At 41.5% G+C, this 18,292-nt stretch overlaps 1 protein-coding gene across 3 annotated transcripts in view; it reads left to right on the top strand.

Annotated features, from left to right (window-relative positions):
- LOC129726931 (serine-rich adhesin for platelets) overlaps positions 1 to 16,547 on the top strand; it is a 33,363-nt gene extending 16,816 nt beyond the window's left edge. For 2 of the 3 annotated variants that reach the window (XM_055684202.1, XM_055684203.1), the window contains exons 2-5: positions 5,833 to 6,019; positions 6,085 to 6,268; positions 8,845 to 15,354; positions 15,563 to 16,547. In XM_055684202.1, the coding sequence (XP_055540177.1) occupies positions 5,834 to 6,019; positions 6,085 to 6,268; positions 8,845 to 15,354; positions 15,563 to 15,618 (6,936 nt within the window). In that variant the 5' untranslated portion in view covers position 5,833 and the 3' untranslated portion in view covers positions 15,619 to 16,547. The remainder of the gene's footprint in view (positions 1 to 5,832; positions 6,020 to 6,084; positions 6,269 to 8,844; positions 15,355 to 15,562) is intronic. The other variant, XM_055684205.1, reaches the window with a different exon arrangement.
- The last annotated feature ends 1,745 nt before the right edge of the window (positions 16,548 to 18,292 follow it).

The raw sequence follows: 18,292 nt of genomic DNA on the forward strand, positions 1-18,292 counted from the left end.
TTGCTGTGATGTTTCCGGGAAAGTTGTGAATAGTAATTTTAATCTTCTGTGAAAAAACATTCTTTGTGGAAAAAAACATCTCAAAAAGTCTTTTTTTTTTAAATCTATATGTTTTTTTCTTAAACTGCAAAATGATGGTAGTTTGAACACGGAGAAAAAGAAATGTAGGAATTCAAATTTTCGAAACCAAAACGATTTATTTCATTGGTGTTGATGTTTTCGGTAAAGTTACTGGTAGTAATTTTGACCTTCCAAAATAAGTATTCAGTGCTAAACACAACTTTTTAAGGAAAAAAATAAAAAAAAAATCTCAAAAAGCTCATTTTCTTGAAAACTGTATAATGTAAGCTAAACATTGATGGGCGTTTTAGTATGGAGAAATGAGAACTCAAAAAGGTACAAATTTTTTCGGGAAAATTATCAATGAAAACATTTCAGAGAAAAAATGTTTCAAATTTTTAAATGGAAGCCTTTTCTCTTTTGCGTTTCAAGTTCAATTCGATGTTTCCATCGAATTTACCATGCCAATATTTTATTTTAATTTCTTGAAAAGCTTACAGGAATTTAAAAAAAACAGACCAATGACTTTTTTCAACGAATTGGACAGCAAAGAACTTTATGTATGAAAAACTCTGTTTTGTTTGCTGTTGTTTCCCTCAGAGGTTGTTATGCGTTGAAATTTTTTTTTCTTGTTGGAATAGTATTTTACTTTCTTACTTATTTGGAATATTGAGGAGACAGACAAACATAATAAGTGTAAAAATAAGGTTACACAATTATTGACTGTTAACAGCAGATTTGCATATTTGAAAATAGCAGTAGTGTTTGATCTGTGCTACTATGCAAAGGAAAAACTTTATGTTTTTTATGTAACTAATCAACGGTCTGCTTAGAACATCTCGAGCAAATTGAGTTGAAGTATTTTGAGCTATTACCACAGACAAAATTACTTCTAATTTAAGATTCAATAGTCGACGGAACATAACCCAGTTACCGTTTTGACAATTGGGAATTTCTTATGCGGGAAAAATGCAAAATGTAAACCGAGTGGCCACCCTGACTAAGGGTTCTTAATGGATTTTCGACCTTTGGTTATTAATGAACCTTAACTGAATTCTAGTTTATTAGCAACATGGTAAGATGGTAAAAAAGTTCCACGCGTTGCAGAATTGTTCATTTTGAAAAACAATCCTAAAACCCGGAACATTCTCGTTGTCCATTGGTCACGTCCAGTTCTCAAGTAATACTAGGAAACTTCAGTAAACTGAAACCTGTTGTGTCAAAATTGATTAATTTTTCGTAGAATTGTGGCCATTTGAATTGACAAAATTTTGCCTGTCTTAAATATTTTGTCTATCCTCTGGACACTGATATAACTTGACACAGTTTTACTCCCAAAGAGCTCGAAAAGTGTACAGCTTAGAAAAACAGTATTTTCCGAATCAAGACAGATGAAATGGATCATATTTTATCTGAACATTGGAAACGACAACCTAACATACCGTCTGAGCAGTCAGTTACGGTGATTTCTTGATCGGGTTAGTTTATATGGGACATTTTTGGGTAAGGTTATTTGTCGCGTGTTTTTCACCTTTGTTGCTCGTGCAACAAGATCAATTCGTCCTCGCGCTGTACTGCATCGTCGTTTAGATGCTCATCGAAGTGCTGCTTCGAGCTTTCGACCACCCCTTCGCAAGAGCTCGAAGAACTTTCGAGTGTCGTTAACTTGGTACAGTTCTTCTATTGCTACGCGATCTCGGTCCTCTTGTCGGCGCTTCTTTCTTCGGAGAACTGAGTTTTGGCTGTTCCGTGTCCGTCGGTATCGTTCCACGATCACTCTCGTACGGTGTTGCAGAATTCTTGCCCGTGCTGTGTTCTTCTCCTCATCTAACTGTCTGCATTTGCCGTCAAACCAGTTATTTCTATGATTCGGAGCCCCGAATGCTTCACCAGCCATCTTCAACAGTAGCTGCGCCAAGCTGCTCTTCCGCGGCCTCCCGCAGCTGCTCAATATTTGGTCGCGGTGTTCGACTTCGGCAGGTATTATACACCGTCGAGAATTTTGAGCACATTCACACAGATAGTGGTCCGAATCTATATTTACACTGCGGTAGGTGCGAACGTTGATGATGTCGGAGAAGAACCTACCGTCAATTTAATTCTCTGTCTGTTGGTCGGGTTATCTCCAGGTGATTTTGTGGATATCTTTGTGGAGGAAGAACTTCGTACTACCATGCCACGGGAGGCTGCAAAGTACAAGCACCGATGACTGTTATCATTAGACACGGCGTGTAGGTTATCTGGCTGATTACCAGTCTGTACAATGCCTCCCGTCCTACCTGAGCATTAAATCCCCAATGACGACTTTCACGTCCCGTCGCGGGCAGCTATTGTAGATCTGATCCAGCTGCGCATAGAACGCTTCCTTCTATTCGTCGGGTCTCCCTTCATGTGGGCAGTGCATGTTGATGATGCTGTAGTTGAAGAATCGGCCCTTTATCCTCAACTTGCACAGCCTTGCGTTGATCGGCTATCATTCCATCACGCGGCGCATCTTGCTCAGTACGATGGAGCCAGTTCTCAGGTCGCTTGTGATGTCACAATTCTGGTAGAAAGTAGAAGCTCGCTTTTCCATACTTTCTGTGTCCTGCCCAACAAAGTTTCTGCAGAGCTACAATTTCGAAGTTGCGTGAATGTAGCTTATCGTTGATTTTTCTGCCGCATCCTGGGAAGTAATCGCTCTATTTTGCAGTTGCAGTCCCATGTCTCAAGTTTCCAGTCGTAGTCCTTATTTCGTTGCCTAAGTCCATGCCGATTGTTTAGATTCGTATTATCTCTTACGTTGTTTGTAACATACTGTTTTCCGGGGCAGCTCGTTTTGCCTTCCCCAACCCCGTGTCTCGCCGGAGGACCATCGTGTCAGCTCTGTTCAGAGTCCCACGCCGACACCACGACGTTGATCAGCCCTAACTCCTAACATGGAGATCAGACGCTGTTTTGAGCCGCACCATCTTGATGAACAGACGCTCGGGTAGGTGAAGCATCTCCAAGCATGGTTTACGCGCCAATGATCGCGTTGCACCTATTGTCAAATGATTAAATTGCCCAGACAACACCAACCAGTTATGTCCATGTTTCTGCTGGCAGTCGTATGACTCGTATAGGTTTGAAATGGGAACTTGTGAGGGCATGAGCTAAGTTTGGCACTAACAAGCCAATCGTCGTATGTTTGAATCCCGACTCGGGAGAAACTGTTAGTAATCAATAGGATCGTAGCACTAGCCCCGCGATTGTCTTATATACTGATAGCTGGCTGCAAATCTTTTCAATGAACCGAAAGGCCGAGTTTCGACAGCAAAATGTTAGTACCTAAGAGTAATTCCAAAAATTTTGATCGACCATTTTTGATTTGGCCGAAAATTTGCGTAGATGTTTCTATGGGCAAAAGATGCCATTTTGTGCGATTGTTTTTCTGAAGCATGACATTTTCGAGAAGCTAAGTAAAATGCTATGTAGAGAAGGTATTGATGATGACAAATATTTTCAGATCCTAAACCGTTTGTTTGATCGGTGTTATGTCTTAGGCAAAGTTGTAGATAACAATTTTTTTTTTCAAGAAAAAAAAATTTTTTTTTCAAGAAAGAAGTTTCAAGAAAAAAGAGTAGAAAAAATATAAGTAATTATTAAAAAGCTCGTTTAAAAAAAAATGTTTTTTATAGAAACAACAAAAGATTAGTTGTGCAATGATTGGCACCCGTTCATGGAGAAAAATGTAAAATTTTCCAGAAAAAAGCCAGAACGTTTGGTTTGATTGGTAGAACGTCTTCAGCAAAGTTGTAGACAGTAATTTTGTCCTTCCAGAAAGAAGTAAATTTTTTTCAGAAAAAAAGCAAATATAATTATAAACAAAATATCTCAACAAACTTTTTGTGAATCTGATTCAAAAACTACACACTGTAAACTGAACAATGATAGTTAACTAAACTTGGAGAAACAAAAATAAAAAAACTGAAAAGACGTTATACCAATCAAACCAAACCAGAACGGTTTTGTTTTTCTTTTTCTTTTTTTTCTAGAAAATTTTAAATTTTTGAAAATTAAGCTTTTTAAGATATTTAATTTTTAAACAATTTTTGAAAAAAAATCTAGGGTGTTTATTTATTTCGAAAAGACAAAATTATTTTTTACAACTTTCCCGAGGACATCACAGCAATCAGACAAACCGTTTTGGCTGTACAAATATTTGTTATCATCAATACCACTTTTACATTGCATTTTTACATAGTTTCTCAAAAATGATGTCAGCAGTTTAGTTGCAAAGCTTCTTTTTTATGTCCAGTCTACTGTGCAATGGTTAAAATCATTGTTCTGGGTTATGTGCTACCCATGTTACTCTGACATTATTTGCATACATTCGAATGTTTCGCATTTTTTCGGTTCGAAATTTGTTTCCCTGCTTTTTTACTTTCAATATCATTTCCAAATTTCGTAAGTTGACGTTTTTGGTCCGTTGATTCCATGAGACGGCTAGGCATTACTAATACGTCATAACGCGCAAAATTAATGCAATATGGCAAACTAGCACTGGTGTAGTTTTGGTGTGTAAGACCAACATTTTTTTGGAAAAACTGTCTTCGTGACGCTATACACTTCGGCAAAGAGGTTTCAGCACCACCCATACAGGCAAGGAACGGTTTTTTTGTCCCGATACTATTGAATGAATGCGAAAAAAATACAACGGAGCCTATGCCGAGAACTGCGATGAGACGGTTGCTGAAGCGCCACCACTAAAGCACAACTAAAGTGGAAATGGCAGTTAAACCGTATGACATGACTCTCGGCTCCAGCTCACACAGCACTCAACCTCATCGTATAGTGAACAACGCGAAGGAAACCCCCGCACCCGCCTCCATTTGAAATCGTCAGACAAATGGGATGTCTAGTTGTGGGGCTGCTGCAGTTGCTGTTGATGTTCCTTTTTTTTCGTACGAAACACCACTGTGAGGCGCTGACCAATGGTTGTGAGCAGTGAGAAGTTCCGTTGCCTATTCCCACACGACGGTCGAGAATAGGGTACCTCATGTATATTGTATAAAGTATAGAAGATTCAGTTGTGTTTGTGTACAAAGCTGGTCGTGAAGGTCGGCTGATTGGGCGCATCGGTCGCGAATGCGAGACTAGTGCGTTTCCGCGAAGCTCTTTCTGGAGGATTCCCTCGCTGGTCAGTAGAACTGACAGTATAGAAAGAAGTAAAAAAGGAACCACCTTAAAAAGCAACTAGTGCACGAAATTTAAAAAGAAAAAAATATGACACCAAATAAATCGTTCAAAAAAAATTCTGGTCTGAACTCCATAACGATGGTAGTGGTAGTTCCGGTTTGAAAAATAGTGTTTTAGTGTGAAACATACTAACACATTACGAACCTGACACTCCATGAATCGTACTAACTTGCGCCAGCCATTAGAGTTACACAAGTAACAGATTTGTGTTTTGTATTATCAATGGGCTGTCACACAAGTATCAGTAATATCAAAATACACTAAGCATGATTCGATCACATCTAGTCCTACTCACATTGTAGAGTTATTACAGTATCTCCTCGTTTATTTAGCAACCAAATTCAGGTAACTTTGTGAGGTTACTTTCGGCTAGTAATAGCTTTGTTCGTAAATTTTTTTGTGAAATTTATTTTCGAACTTCTACCATTGACTGTTTTATTATGGATCAGGGTAATTCTGCCTATATATATTCGTATCACACAATTCATTTTTTGAGAGTTCTGATTAGTTTGGTGTTTATTAATAATCATTTTTCTTTGTGTTTACGTTTAGAATGGCGGCCGATAGTGACGGTGATCTACAGAATAAAAACAACAGCAGCAGCACGCTGAAAGCCGTTGTCATTTGTGAGGGAAACCTCCAGGATCCTGATTTTCAAACCCGACTAGACGCTCTAATCACAAAACTAACTCGGCTGGTAGACGAGCCTGCCAGCAACGGGAATTTAAAGGTGGACAAGGTAAATTAATACGGATAGTCACATTATGCAGCTCCCTAGTATTTACCTTGGTTTGTAATTCGTAGGTTGAACCATGGAACAGTGTACGAGTTACTTTGTCCATTCCCAAGGATGCAGCGGTGAAGCTACGCAAGCTAGCCGCCGAAGGAAACAGTGCCCTTCGTGCGCTCGGCATTCTGTCCGTGCAGTTAGAGGGGGACACGGTTCTATCACTTCGGTTGGTGGGACAGGAAATTGTACTGAGAACGGGTAAGTTTATACTATTCAGTCGTTTATCATGCATTAGTTTTTGAGCCAAATATGAACAATCATGCTTTACTCAAATTAAAAAATCAGGTTCGATTGCGAAGGTATAATTAATCAGAGGCCCAGAAGATTAATTCTAATTCACGATTTAACTTTATACGCAAAAAAAAAACTTGTGCGCGCGTTTGTTCAAGCTCATAACGTCGGTATCGTGCCACACTGGCACAGCTCAAAATTCAAAAAACTACTTGAAAACTACTTTTTAAACTTTGGAGGGAGCTTTAAATTTACGGACCTTCCTTACTCATTGATAATTTTTGAGTCTCTAATGCACATATTATGAGCACGTTATACAATTTTAAACCTTATTTTCACTTCCTTTATAAAGAAATTTTGATTTGACCAGCAGAGGCCATTCATGAGTCATGACTCTAGATTTTTTGGGAGTTTTGAAATGGAGTTTCGTGGGATAAAAAATTTACAGTATTTGGCATCGTTTCCATTAAAAAATAAAAAGTAGGAGGGTGGTATCCAAGACACGACCGCATGACGAAGGATTATGGTATTTTTATATTCCATTAAAACGAATAGTACACTGGAAAAAAATCACATGCTCATACCAAATGCTCTTTACACATGAATACCAATAATCCAACCCAATCATGTTAACAGGTCGACCCATATCAATTTTAAATGGAATCCACGGCATTTTGGTGTGCTTTGGCATTTAACGCGTTTTAGCATTAAAATCTGAGTGTAAAAAGATTGATTTTGGTATGCATGACATGGCAAACCGAAGTGCAAGACACTTGATTTTGTATTGTGCAGTGAAACGCAAGTGTATTCCACTTAGATATAAAAAGTTTCATCTATTAACACAGAAGTAAGTGAAATCTACTTGGCTGTAACGTGTCGATTTTTTATAGTGTAGACGGAATTGCAACTCTAGTATTTTCTGCAATTATATCTAACAGTGCATTTCTAAATGCGAGGTCTCTGCCATGCAGATCGCCAACGCGAGCGATCCGGCGAGAGCCTTTTCTAGGTTAATGAACAGCTCTACTTACGGTTGTTTATTAACCTACGGCAAGGCTCTTGCCCGATCGCTCGCGTTGGCGTTCAGGATAGCAAAGGCCTTATATTTGCCACCACCCGCTTTTTGCTGCTCCAGAAAGAACCGTCCGCTTTGCCGGTCAATGAACAAATGAGAGATTCAATTCGATAGCATGCTCTTTTATAAGCGACCAATATTTGCCACCACTCGCTTTCTGTTGCTCGAGAGAGAACCATCCGCTTTACCGGCCACAGCTGCCGGTACAGTTTCGGAATGAAAATGATGGGGTTGAATGTTCGAATGGTACCTTATATATCAAGGTTTCGTCAGTTATTTGGAAAGAAGGAGGAGTTTAGAAGAATAGGGAATGGTAAGGGATCTCTCCCAGCTAATTTCGAGGTATGATGCTGGCCTAACAAGCCAGGCGTCGTAGGTTCGAGTCTCGGTTCGGGAGAGACTGTTAGTGTCAGTAGGATCGTAGCGCTAGCCCCGCAATTGTCCTTCACACTTAACAGTTGGCTGCGAAGTCTGTGTATAATAAACAGAAGGTTGAGTTCCGGTGCGGAATGTAGCACCAAGGCTTTGCTTTGAATGGCAAGGGAAGTAAACAAAGCATCGGAAACAGAAAGTGACCTCGAGTAGAACAACAACAAAAACAACAAATCGTTTACAAAGTCATATCGGTTGTATCCATTAGTGTCGGCTGTGCTTGGTAAGAGAGAGGTAGTGATTGGTTGCTCTGTATGATCTAGACAATCGATGCTTTTTACCAATTTTTCATTAGTGTATCTCAAACGATAGGTCGTTTTTGTTACAAATACCAAAACTTCGATATTCTGAACAGAAATGACTGATATATAAGCACTCAAAACCTGACCACTTTTTCCTGGTTGATTTACTAGAGTCCAACGTTGTGTCAAAGTTGCTCGATACCGACGATATGTGTGTATGTGTCCGAGTGTGCGCAGGGGTACGTGCTTGCGTTTGTTTGTTTATTTCTTGATATATGTGTGGTCATGTACATATGCGTATAAAAAAAGCTCGATGCACATGCACGAAAAATTAAAACCAATGCTGGCTTTTTGAACAAATGCAGGGCGCATAGATCTCCATACTTTAGTTAACAGGAAGAAATGTTTACCCGCCTAGGGGTTATATTCTAAACAAGATTTATATATTTGACAAACTGTCTCTTGGCAGCTGGACGCACAAAGAAAATTAAGTTTCTATGTCATATGCGAATTTATAAAACAATGATCGACTTCAAACCACGATCAATCGATCAAAACTATTTTTAAATTAGGCGAGATTGTAGATTTTCCATATGGTAACACTTTTGTTTTCTCAATCAAAGAAATAGTTATCGGTTTCCGTTTTACTCTACTAAATTTTTTGGAAATAAATATTGAAATTCAGTCCGCAAATATATATTTCGACTGTGACGTACAGTCTTCCTCAGTGCTTTTGTGGACTGGACGCTCGTTATAGATTTTCTAGATTTGACTTTTGTTTTCTATTTTTTTAGATAACTCTTCCGTTGCTGGACCATCTTCTAGCAATGGTGTAAACAGTGGCTTAGGAGAGCTAACGCGGATACTCTCCCAACAACAACAACAGAACCAACATCAACAGCATCATCAGATACAATTACAGCATGGACAGCCTCCCCAGGAAGCGTTGGCTGGTCCGTCGAAGGCTACTCCTCATTCACAGCCAAAACAGTCGCCGGCCCCTATTGCCGTAGTTCCTGTGACACCTGCTGTTGTAGCAAATGGACCATTGGTGGCAGCCGAGAGTGCTACCGTTTTCAAATCTCCAAACACCATATGTCCCATGGACGGCAAACTACCGGTTCATGTGCCGAATGTAGTCGAGAGCTGTGAATACCCTTTCGAGAGTATGACGCAGGCAAGGGTAATTCAACGTCGGGAAAACACTCTCGGAGTGGTTGTACCTTCCGCGGTACCAGCTCCCGGTCCTAGTTGTGTCACAAAGGTGGTAGTGCCTAACAGCAACCATTTCGTGACCCCAAATCCACCCGTTGCACCCCCTGCTCCACCTCCTCCTCCGTATCAGGTTGCGGTCGGTGTCAAAAGTACCGCTCCGCAAACACCGTCAACAGTGATACCTGCCAGTCCCGTTGGATCAATGCCGAGTGGAACAATAGGAAACGTAGCAATGACCAGTCCATTGTTGGTTAATTTGCTACAAAATGAAAGCGTTATTTCACAAAGTTTGGCGGCATCTACAGGTGGAGTAAAACCTGCTGCAGCAGCATTGGGTATCAAGTCGGAACTTCTGACAGTGGGAAAGTCGGTTGCTCCTACTGGGCCCACGGCAAATCCTAGTGCAGTGAATGTTATAAATGACAATGAAATAAACTTAAACAATATCAGTGGAGGGGTTCTGCAGAAAACAACGTGTATCGTAAATAATAGCAGTTCTAGTAACAGTAACAATCCAGTGCATCCAGTGATCGATAACAGTAGTAGTGCCACCGTGACAGTTGCGCCACCCAGCAGTAATACTGTGACCACGCAACAAACAATGGTGATTAATAACAGTGCTGCCAGCGTTGGCCCACTTGGTGTATCTGGTGCAACAACTAGCTCAGTGGTAGCAGTTAACAGTACTAGTGCTAACCGAAATCTTCATAATAATAATAACAACAACAACACGATGACAAACAGTAGCAACATAAACAATACCGCTAGTAACAATCAGAATGTTTTAAATGTGCCGCCTTCTATAGTAACTCCACCAATATCAGTGCCTTCTTCAAATAAAAATGTTAGTGTGCAACAACAGCAACCAAGATTTAATCTCGGCCCCAGTGGGGCTGCTGCAGTAAGGCCTTCCACTCAACAAGTAGTTCGACCGCAGCATACGTTGGCTGCCGGAATGATCCCGCAACAGCGACCCCTTCTACAGCAGCCATCGTCACCACAAGAGCTGCAGCATCCCCAACAGTTGAGTTTGAGTCGGTTTCCCACAATACAACAACAGCCGTCGAACCTACCTTTCAGACATCCGTCAGCATCTCAGACATCACAGCAAAATTCACGATGGCCTGCAGTAGCCCAATCCTCTATGGACTCGGCTACCAAGTCCAGTTATCAAGAATTCACGCGCTATCAGATGCAGTACAACCTAAGCCAACAACAGCTAAGCAACAAGCAACAACATGCGGTGGCAGGGCCGCTTACTGGCAGCGGTAGTGGCCACCCTGCGAATAGCGACTTGCTTGGTAATTTAGGTGAATTGCCAGATTTTGGGAAAAATGATTTGGCTTCCTTGTTACTGAACAGCGCTGATTTAGAAGGCGCTTTGCTAGACGCACTGGATCTTGATCTCGAGCAATCTCTGACGCCCACCGGCAGCGGTGGAGGGCTTGTAGCTAAACCTACAGCTGAGCGGCGATGGAAACAGCAGTTTCTTATCAACCCGCTAACTGGTGAATTGGAAGAAACGCACGTAGAGGAGACTGATGAGAATGATGAAGACGCATCCAAGAGTTTTCCCGAGTTTCATTCGGAAATGTCAAATTCTTTGTATTCGGACGATGACACTTGCAGCACTGGCTTTTCCAAATTTACCTCCGATGTGAGTGATACGGAGCGGTCATCGACGGCAACCGGTGAAGGTAACGCAAGTGCAAGTGGGTTCGTCAATGTGCTGTCGTCTGGCGTAGCTCCTGTGAATGCTTCGTTGAGCAAACTCGGCAAACCAGGCAAAGTGAAAAAGGATAAGTTAAAAGATGGGTGTAAAAGTGCAACAAAAACAAAAGAAAAGAAGCAACGCGAAAAGAAGTCCTCTTCGTTGTCATCGGCACTGAAACAGATAAAGACTAAAGCGAAAATTGTTGCCACAGAAAGTGGCGGAGAGTCACCTGGTAGCCAGGAGAAAATAAGACTCCGGCTAAAGCTGGACAAGTCTGAAGCCATTAGCGTTAGTTTAGTTCAATCTCAAGCTCTTGGTGTCGCCGGTGGTTTGAGTAGTAGCATTGTCAGCAAAAAAGTGCAATCATCGCCAGTGCTAACAGGGTCAGCATCTGTCGCGCTTAGCGGAATGAGTAGTTCTGTCGGTTCATCATCGTTAAACGTGATTGGAATTACCTCTAACCAGACGTCATCTTCTACAAGTTCGCTCTCTTCCTCCTCTTCTGTCCTTTCCGTTGGTAGTAGTGTATCGCAGCAGCAACAGTCGCTATATCAGCTTACGTCTCAACCTACTCTTGGAAGCAGCACATATGCCGGCACCAACCATAGTGCTGGACTCAACGCATCCAACAATAGTCCAAATTTGCAAACGCCGTCTCCCGCTGGCGAGGAGCTTCGAGTACCCCCTTTACACATTAGTCTACAAGGCAAAAATCCCGTGGTCATCAAAAACTCCCGTAAGGATCGCAAAAAGAGTCACAGCGGTGGCGAGGAAGATAGCGATGGTAGCAATTTACAGCTACTTGGGAAAAAGAGTTCGATCAAGCGAAGCAGTCATTCCACCGATAGTCGGTTAACGCTGGTTAAGTCGAGTGATACGACAACCGTTCGGTTAAAGACCGATGATTCTGTTTTACCGGTTGGTCCTTCTTCTTTGCCTTCATCACCAAATCATCACAATCATACAGGCAGTAGTTGTTCGACTATCCTGTCGACTTCTGCGGGAGTTGGTACAAAAGCGAAATCGAATAAATTAGAAGATCTGATGCCGGTCACACAGTCGTCAGGTGAGCTGTTGGATGCCGATCACCAACCGAAGCGATCCGCAACCGAATCTGTTCACAGCCCTAATGGGTTGATGTGTCCGGAAAAGAAACGTCGGCTGAGTATAACTGGTCCCAGTGGGATAACCGATGACCTTGGTGTAAACATTGGAAGTAGCAGTAATAGTGCAGCCACCAGTATCAATGAAATAAATGAAATTTACGAAACTCTAATCTCATCCACCGCGAGTGGTCCAATCGGGTCGACCAATGTAGGCACTCTGCCTCATTCGTCTCTGCTAGCAGCGGCTACGTCGTCAGCAAAAAACTTGAAGAGCTCCAGCACGAACAACAGTATCAACAACAGCGCGTTTGGCAAATGCATTAGCAACAATAACAGCAGCAGCAATAAAAATTTGATCAAGCCAGCGCAGTCGAGCCCAACGACGTCGTCCGTGTCATCGCCTGGAGCTCTGGCAGCTGCACCGAATACTTTGAGCTCGACACAGTCCTCGAAACAGATTACTTCTGCATCCTCGACATCTTCTATTTCGATAACCGAGGTAGCACAGAGGGAAAAAGCCAATCTTCAATCGGGGAAAAGTGATCCTGATGAAGCAACTGGGGACACCAACTCCGTTACCGTCAGCGATAGTAAAAGCAACAGCAATACATCAACCACTACCTCAGCATCGGAAGTGTCCGTCAATCAGCGAATAAACAATACCCACCATCATCATCATAATCGCCCGCCTGAAAAAACAGCAATAGATTTGCCTTCCTCTGCCACAAATTTGGTTGAACAAACTCAGCAGCAGCAACCGCAGCCTACAACTGTCGGTGCTGCAAGTGGATCGCATATGGTGGCACAAGGAGTTCGCGGTTCTCCAGGATCTCAGGCTCAGGGTGAAGACAGTGGCATTGAGTCAATGGATGCCCTTTCAGAGAAAAGTCCACATCAACTATCTCACAGTCCACAGGGTGGAAATGATCCGGTTTCAAACAAACTCATCCGAATCGATAGTCCGAAAGATAAAGTGACAACCACTGGTGCCACTGACTCAAAAGATCAACTCATAGGTGATACAACAACTGGTTCGAACAACAATAACAGTCATGCAAGCTTAGATGAGTATATCGATATCGAAGCGGCACTCGCTAAGATGGAAGGACTCAATGAGCTACAAGTCACTGCAACGGCCAACAAACTGAACGGTGATCACTCGGTGTTGATAAAGCCAACCAAGCGGCAGAACGACTTGGATCAGCTTCTTGCGGATGACAACCCTTTATTGAAACTGGATAATACAAATCTTAGTAAAATTCTCGACGACATTGACGACGATGAGTTGGTGATGTCAGACTGTGCTACGGTTGCCTTAAAAGGTAAAAGTATACATACGTCTTCCAGTGAAAATTTATCCAGGAAACAACAGCACCAGGAGTCAACGGTCAAAGGAGAAGAGGCAGAAGACTGGCTTGGGAAGGCAGGAAAAAAGAAACATCAGCAGCAATCGCTAAAGGGAGCAGTAAATGATATACTCAGTAGTAGTAGTAATAATAATCTGACAAACAAGACCGAGATTAAGCTGGACACTAAGCAGCTCGTGTTGGATGAATGTTGTAGCAATAAGGAGGTGTTAAGTTTAAAAAGCGAATGTGATAGTAAGCTAGTTGATTGTAAAGCTGTAATTAAATCAGATCCCGAGGAGGCTATCGTTAGTAATTTAATGCAACAGCAGAGCTGTAACAAGAACAACACAAGTAGTAGCAGTAATATCAGCAACTTGTCCGACTTGAAACCAGTCGATTCGGTTGCGAATGACAAGGGCGCGTTATCAGTCGTGGTGAAAGATGTTAAAGCCGGTAACGAAGTAGCAGCTACTGTAAGTGTTCCGGAGCTAAAACCACGTCATGAGCAACCGCCGTTATATAGCTACTCGAGTGAAAAGGCTCGCGAGCGGCGCTCAGCTGCCAATTCCACCTCTTCCAACTCCTCAACTCCGACCGTTGTGGAAATCATTGATCTGGACGATTCTGGCAAGTCTAGCGATCTCGAACCTCAGACGCAAAGTCAGCCGAACAAGCAAATCCATTCGCCACTATCTATTGATATTCCTCTGCATCCAGAGTCAGCAGAAAACCGTGTTCGAACACGCGCCTCCAGTAAGCTGGAGAGTCCTCTAGAGCCCCCGCGTCAGAGTCCTTCTATTGATTCACCTGCTGCTGAAAGGTTGAAAAATACTCTGAAAAACGCTGCGACAGCCCCCAGTATCACGAATGCAGGCAACTGTGGCAGTATCGGAGTGGATCGGCTGAGTCCGAAAATGCTTCCAAAAACGGGTAAACGTAAACGGCAAGGCTCCGAAAGTTCAACTCAGTCCTGTGTTAGCGATGACATTACTATTCCAAGTCGAGCAAAAAAACCACGAAAAGCGGCCAGTGCAGTAGCTGCTATAACTAGCGCCGAAAAGCAGAAGAAAACTGGTGCGATTCGGAACGCACAACATAGGAAAGCAGCAACAGAATCGTCGAATGCAACTAGTGGGGCTCAATCAACGGTAGCGGCTCCAGCGACGGAAGATTCATCTGATAGCGATGAACCGTTAATAGAGATAGCGGGTAAATTTCGAAACTCTAAACTAACTAAACAAAGTACTTCTTCTACTACCAATCCTTCTACCACTTCTACAACTACCACTTCGTGTACAAGTGCATCATCAACCTACTCCTCATACTCCTCTACAACAGGTACCGGTTCGTCTACGTCCGTCAATGCAACGACTACTACTGAGAGAGAGAAAACGCTTCGTAATCACAAAGTTCCAACCGCATCGTCGAAAGCAGGTGGTAGTGGTTCGTCGACACCCGCTCAGAACATGGTCGCTAGTAGTGGTGGTAAACAGAACGTTCATCCCAGATCCGCTGCTGCACACAACACATCAGTGTCCGCTTCTGTCATCCCGTCGAACGACGAAAAAATAAGCACCCGCCGAAGTGTACGCATGACAACGTCCACACTATCCACTGCGGCCATGAACAGCAAAGCAAAAGCAAATGCGTCTAACTTACCAACAGCTACAACAGCTCAGAGTATCAACTCTACGAGTGGGCCAGGAGATAATCAGCGGGAATCTACAGTGCATCACAATGCTGTCTCCAACCATCATAGAAGCAATCACGTGAATCATCAGCACTCGACCGCTTCCACCGGTGCTATAAAAGGAGGAGCAGGAGCAGTTGAAGGGAAGGTTACCACTGGTAGCCATCCAGCCACTGTATCTGCGTCGCCCGATACCACTACGGAGGTACGACGAAAAACCAGAAGTGCAGGTAGGTGCAAATGGAAGATTGCGTAATATTGTTTATGTTAACGAGCTGCACAATAAATTCGAGTTTTTTGATCCTTGCTTAAAACGTGAGATGTATGAATCAAGCTCTTGTTTTTATTGCTTAATTTCTCGTTAGATAGAAGTGTGTATGCTTGTTGCACTGTTTCGCAAATAGTTTTATTGAGGATTTTTTTTTTTTACTTGGTCAGGGCTTGAACCTAACGCCGAGGGTCGACGAAGACGTGTATCGCGTGATAGTAAGTGACCAATCGCTAACGCCTCAGCCGAGAATAGCTGCATAAGTGACAACAACATCGGAACTGCTGGCAATCTGGGACTTCGTCGCAGCATTCGCCAGCTGTACGATTCGCACCAGCGTCAGAAGCACCGTGTCCTCTATTCACATTATTTCGAACATTCGGAAGACGAGGATAACGAAGAAGAACAGAATGTCGATAATCATGAAGTTGAGCTCGAGGAGCATAACAACAACAACAACCTAGTCGTAGGCTTTTTGAGTGGTGAGCAAAACACGGTAGCAGATGAGAATAGCAAGAATAGTGATGATCCGCTGTTGCACGAAGAGGTTGATCCCCTTTTTACGGGTGCATCTGAACAGCTTACGCAAAATGCATCAGCAGTGAGCAACAGCAGCAACCCAAAAGCGGCATTTGAGGCGCAATGTAATGGAGGACGTCCCATCAACAAATTGAAACACGTCAGCGTTGCTGGTAATGGTGCTAATGAAAACGGCACTGCTGGACCAAACGAGGATGACGATTCCTATGCCAGTGAAATTATCCTAACGACAAACAGTGATTGCAGTCTAGACGAGTTTGTGTCATCGGACGATGACAGTAATGTGGAAATATCTGTGGTAACTATATCTCTGTACTGATGATCAGGACAATGCTCTTCTTTGTATGTACTACTGCCTGCTATTACAGACAGCAGCGTTGGGAAACAAGTTATTTTGCTATGTATACTTTTTTCCGAAAAGACGAGTCAACTAAACGTCTGTGAAGTGTCTTATTGTGTAAACAAAAATTGGTTTAATTGTAAGATTACAATAATGAAAACCAAACTAAAAGACCATACGCTAATAGTGAGGCGACATTAGTCAGATTTACAATGGAATATTTTACAGCAAATAACACTCAATCTGTATTTAAAAATATATTTTACTTTGACTAACGAAGCTCTTTGTTTGACATTGCGAAAAAAGGCAAATTATGGCAATTATGAACTTTTGTACTCCTTGTAGCACTGGAAGTTCACAGTTGAAGCAGTTGAAGTCCTAGTCATATTTTTGAGTATTACATGTTTTCAGTTGAATAAAAACAGTTTTCAGTTGAATAAAAACAGTTTTCAGAAAGTGAATTATACACGCTTGCGGGACAGTGAAATTAACGTCACGATGCGCATTAAGGTTCTTCACGCCTATGATGCTCGCATATACTGCCGCCGTAAGCATGAATGTCATATATGTTATGGGACTTCATAGCACATGTGACACTTATTTTTCCAGTGACAGTATTTGTCCATAAAATAATTACAAATCCATTCCGGTCGCGGCTAAAAGCATGCCAATAGTAGTAATGCCAGACACATTAAAAGAACTTTGTATTTTATGTTTTATTTCAAGTTTATGCAAAGCATAAAATGTGCTTTGATAGACTAAAATATGTCACTCTTCTGCACTTACGCGTTTCGGTTTTTAATTATTTTTTTTTCTTTCTCTGCCAATTGCGTTGAATCTCCATCTGATTGTTTTGTCCAATTTTTTTACTAAGAAATACTTTGTACCGATTCTTATGAAGTGCGAAACTATGCTGTTATCGTTGTAGTGTGAACACCAGAAAAAAACAACAGTCTGTAATTTGACGCTTGGTGACAAACAACGCTGACTCGATGTGGGCATGGCTGAATTGAATTAATTTGCTGTATAAATTTAAATTGTATATGTGGTTGAAGATATAAGAAGACGAAAAATGATTTTTATGTGTATAGTACATAATTTCTAGTAATGTATATAAAATTCTTCCGATTACAAAAAGTCAATAGTAGTGGTTTTCGTTTACTACCAAAACGGACGTTAGCAGGTTTGTTTTGTCTCTTCAGGGATTTTTCACTAAAGTGTAGCGTTTTCAGTTTCCGTTTCGTCTACTTTCCATAATCATGTCGAGCTATTTGTGTCCCGTTCGATCCCACTAAACCAGTCATACCTTTCGCAACATACACTATGTGACATGTTGATCGATGGAAGAATAAGCAAACATTCTATTTCAAGCACTATAAAGTGAAACGTCATAGAGGTTTATGCTCAAACCTACTAAAGCAAAAACACACACTCACGCGTGAACTAACACAGTGACACAGTTTAGTTTAGGTTGCAGTAATTATACCGACTCACTAAAATTAATTACGCAAACGCCCTGTATTTAGTGATCATGTATACACAGTCTATTTCTTATCATTATAGAATACGTCAGAGAATGCTAAGAATCAGAAGTAAATTATTGAATAAATTAATAAACTACAAATTAAATTTATTAAGATCGAAATATCATCTAATACGTTGAACCCATTTACGCATTCATCGAAACAGGTTTGACGATGTATGTTGATATAATGGAATATAATATGTTTAAGGAAAAAAACAGAAAAAATAACAAAAAATCTAAACGCAATTCAACGTGGTAATATTTATAAATATTGAATTTAATTTAATTACAATTCACTAAAACACATTTAAGAAATGGAACACATTTGCTTCCCAAAACACTGCTTATTGCTGAGCAAGAAAAAAAAGAATTGAAAAGCAAAGCATTATTTGTACATTATATTCATCCATTTGTACATTTTTTACCTCTAGAGTATAATACATCTATTAAAGCGCAACCCTTCCCACATATGCATAAACCACGTAAACACACACA

The sequence above is a fragment of the Wyeomyia smithii genome, chromosome 3 (genome assembly GCF_029784165.1).
Source record: "Wyeomyia smithii strain HCP4-BCI-WySm-NY-G18 chromosome 3, ASM2978416v1, whole genome shotgun sequence".
Taxonomy (NCBI): domain Eukaryota; kingdom Metazoa; phylum Arthropoda; class Insecta; order Diptera; family Culicidae; genus Wyeomyia; species Wyeomyia smithii.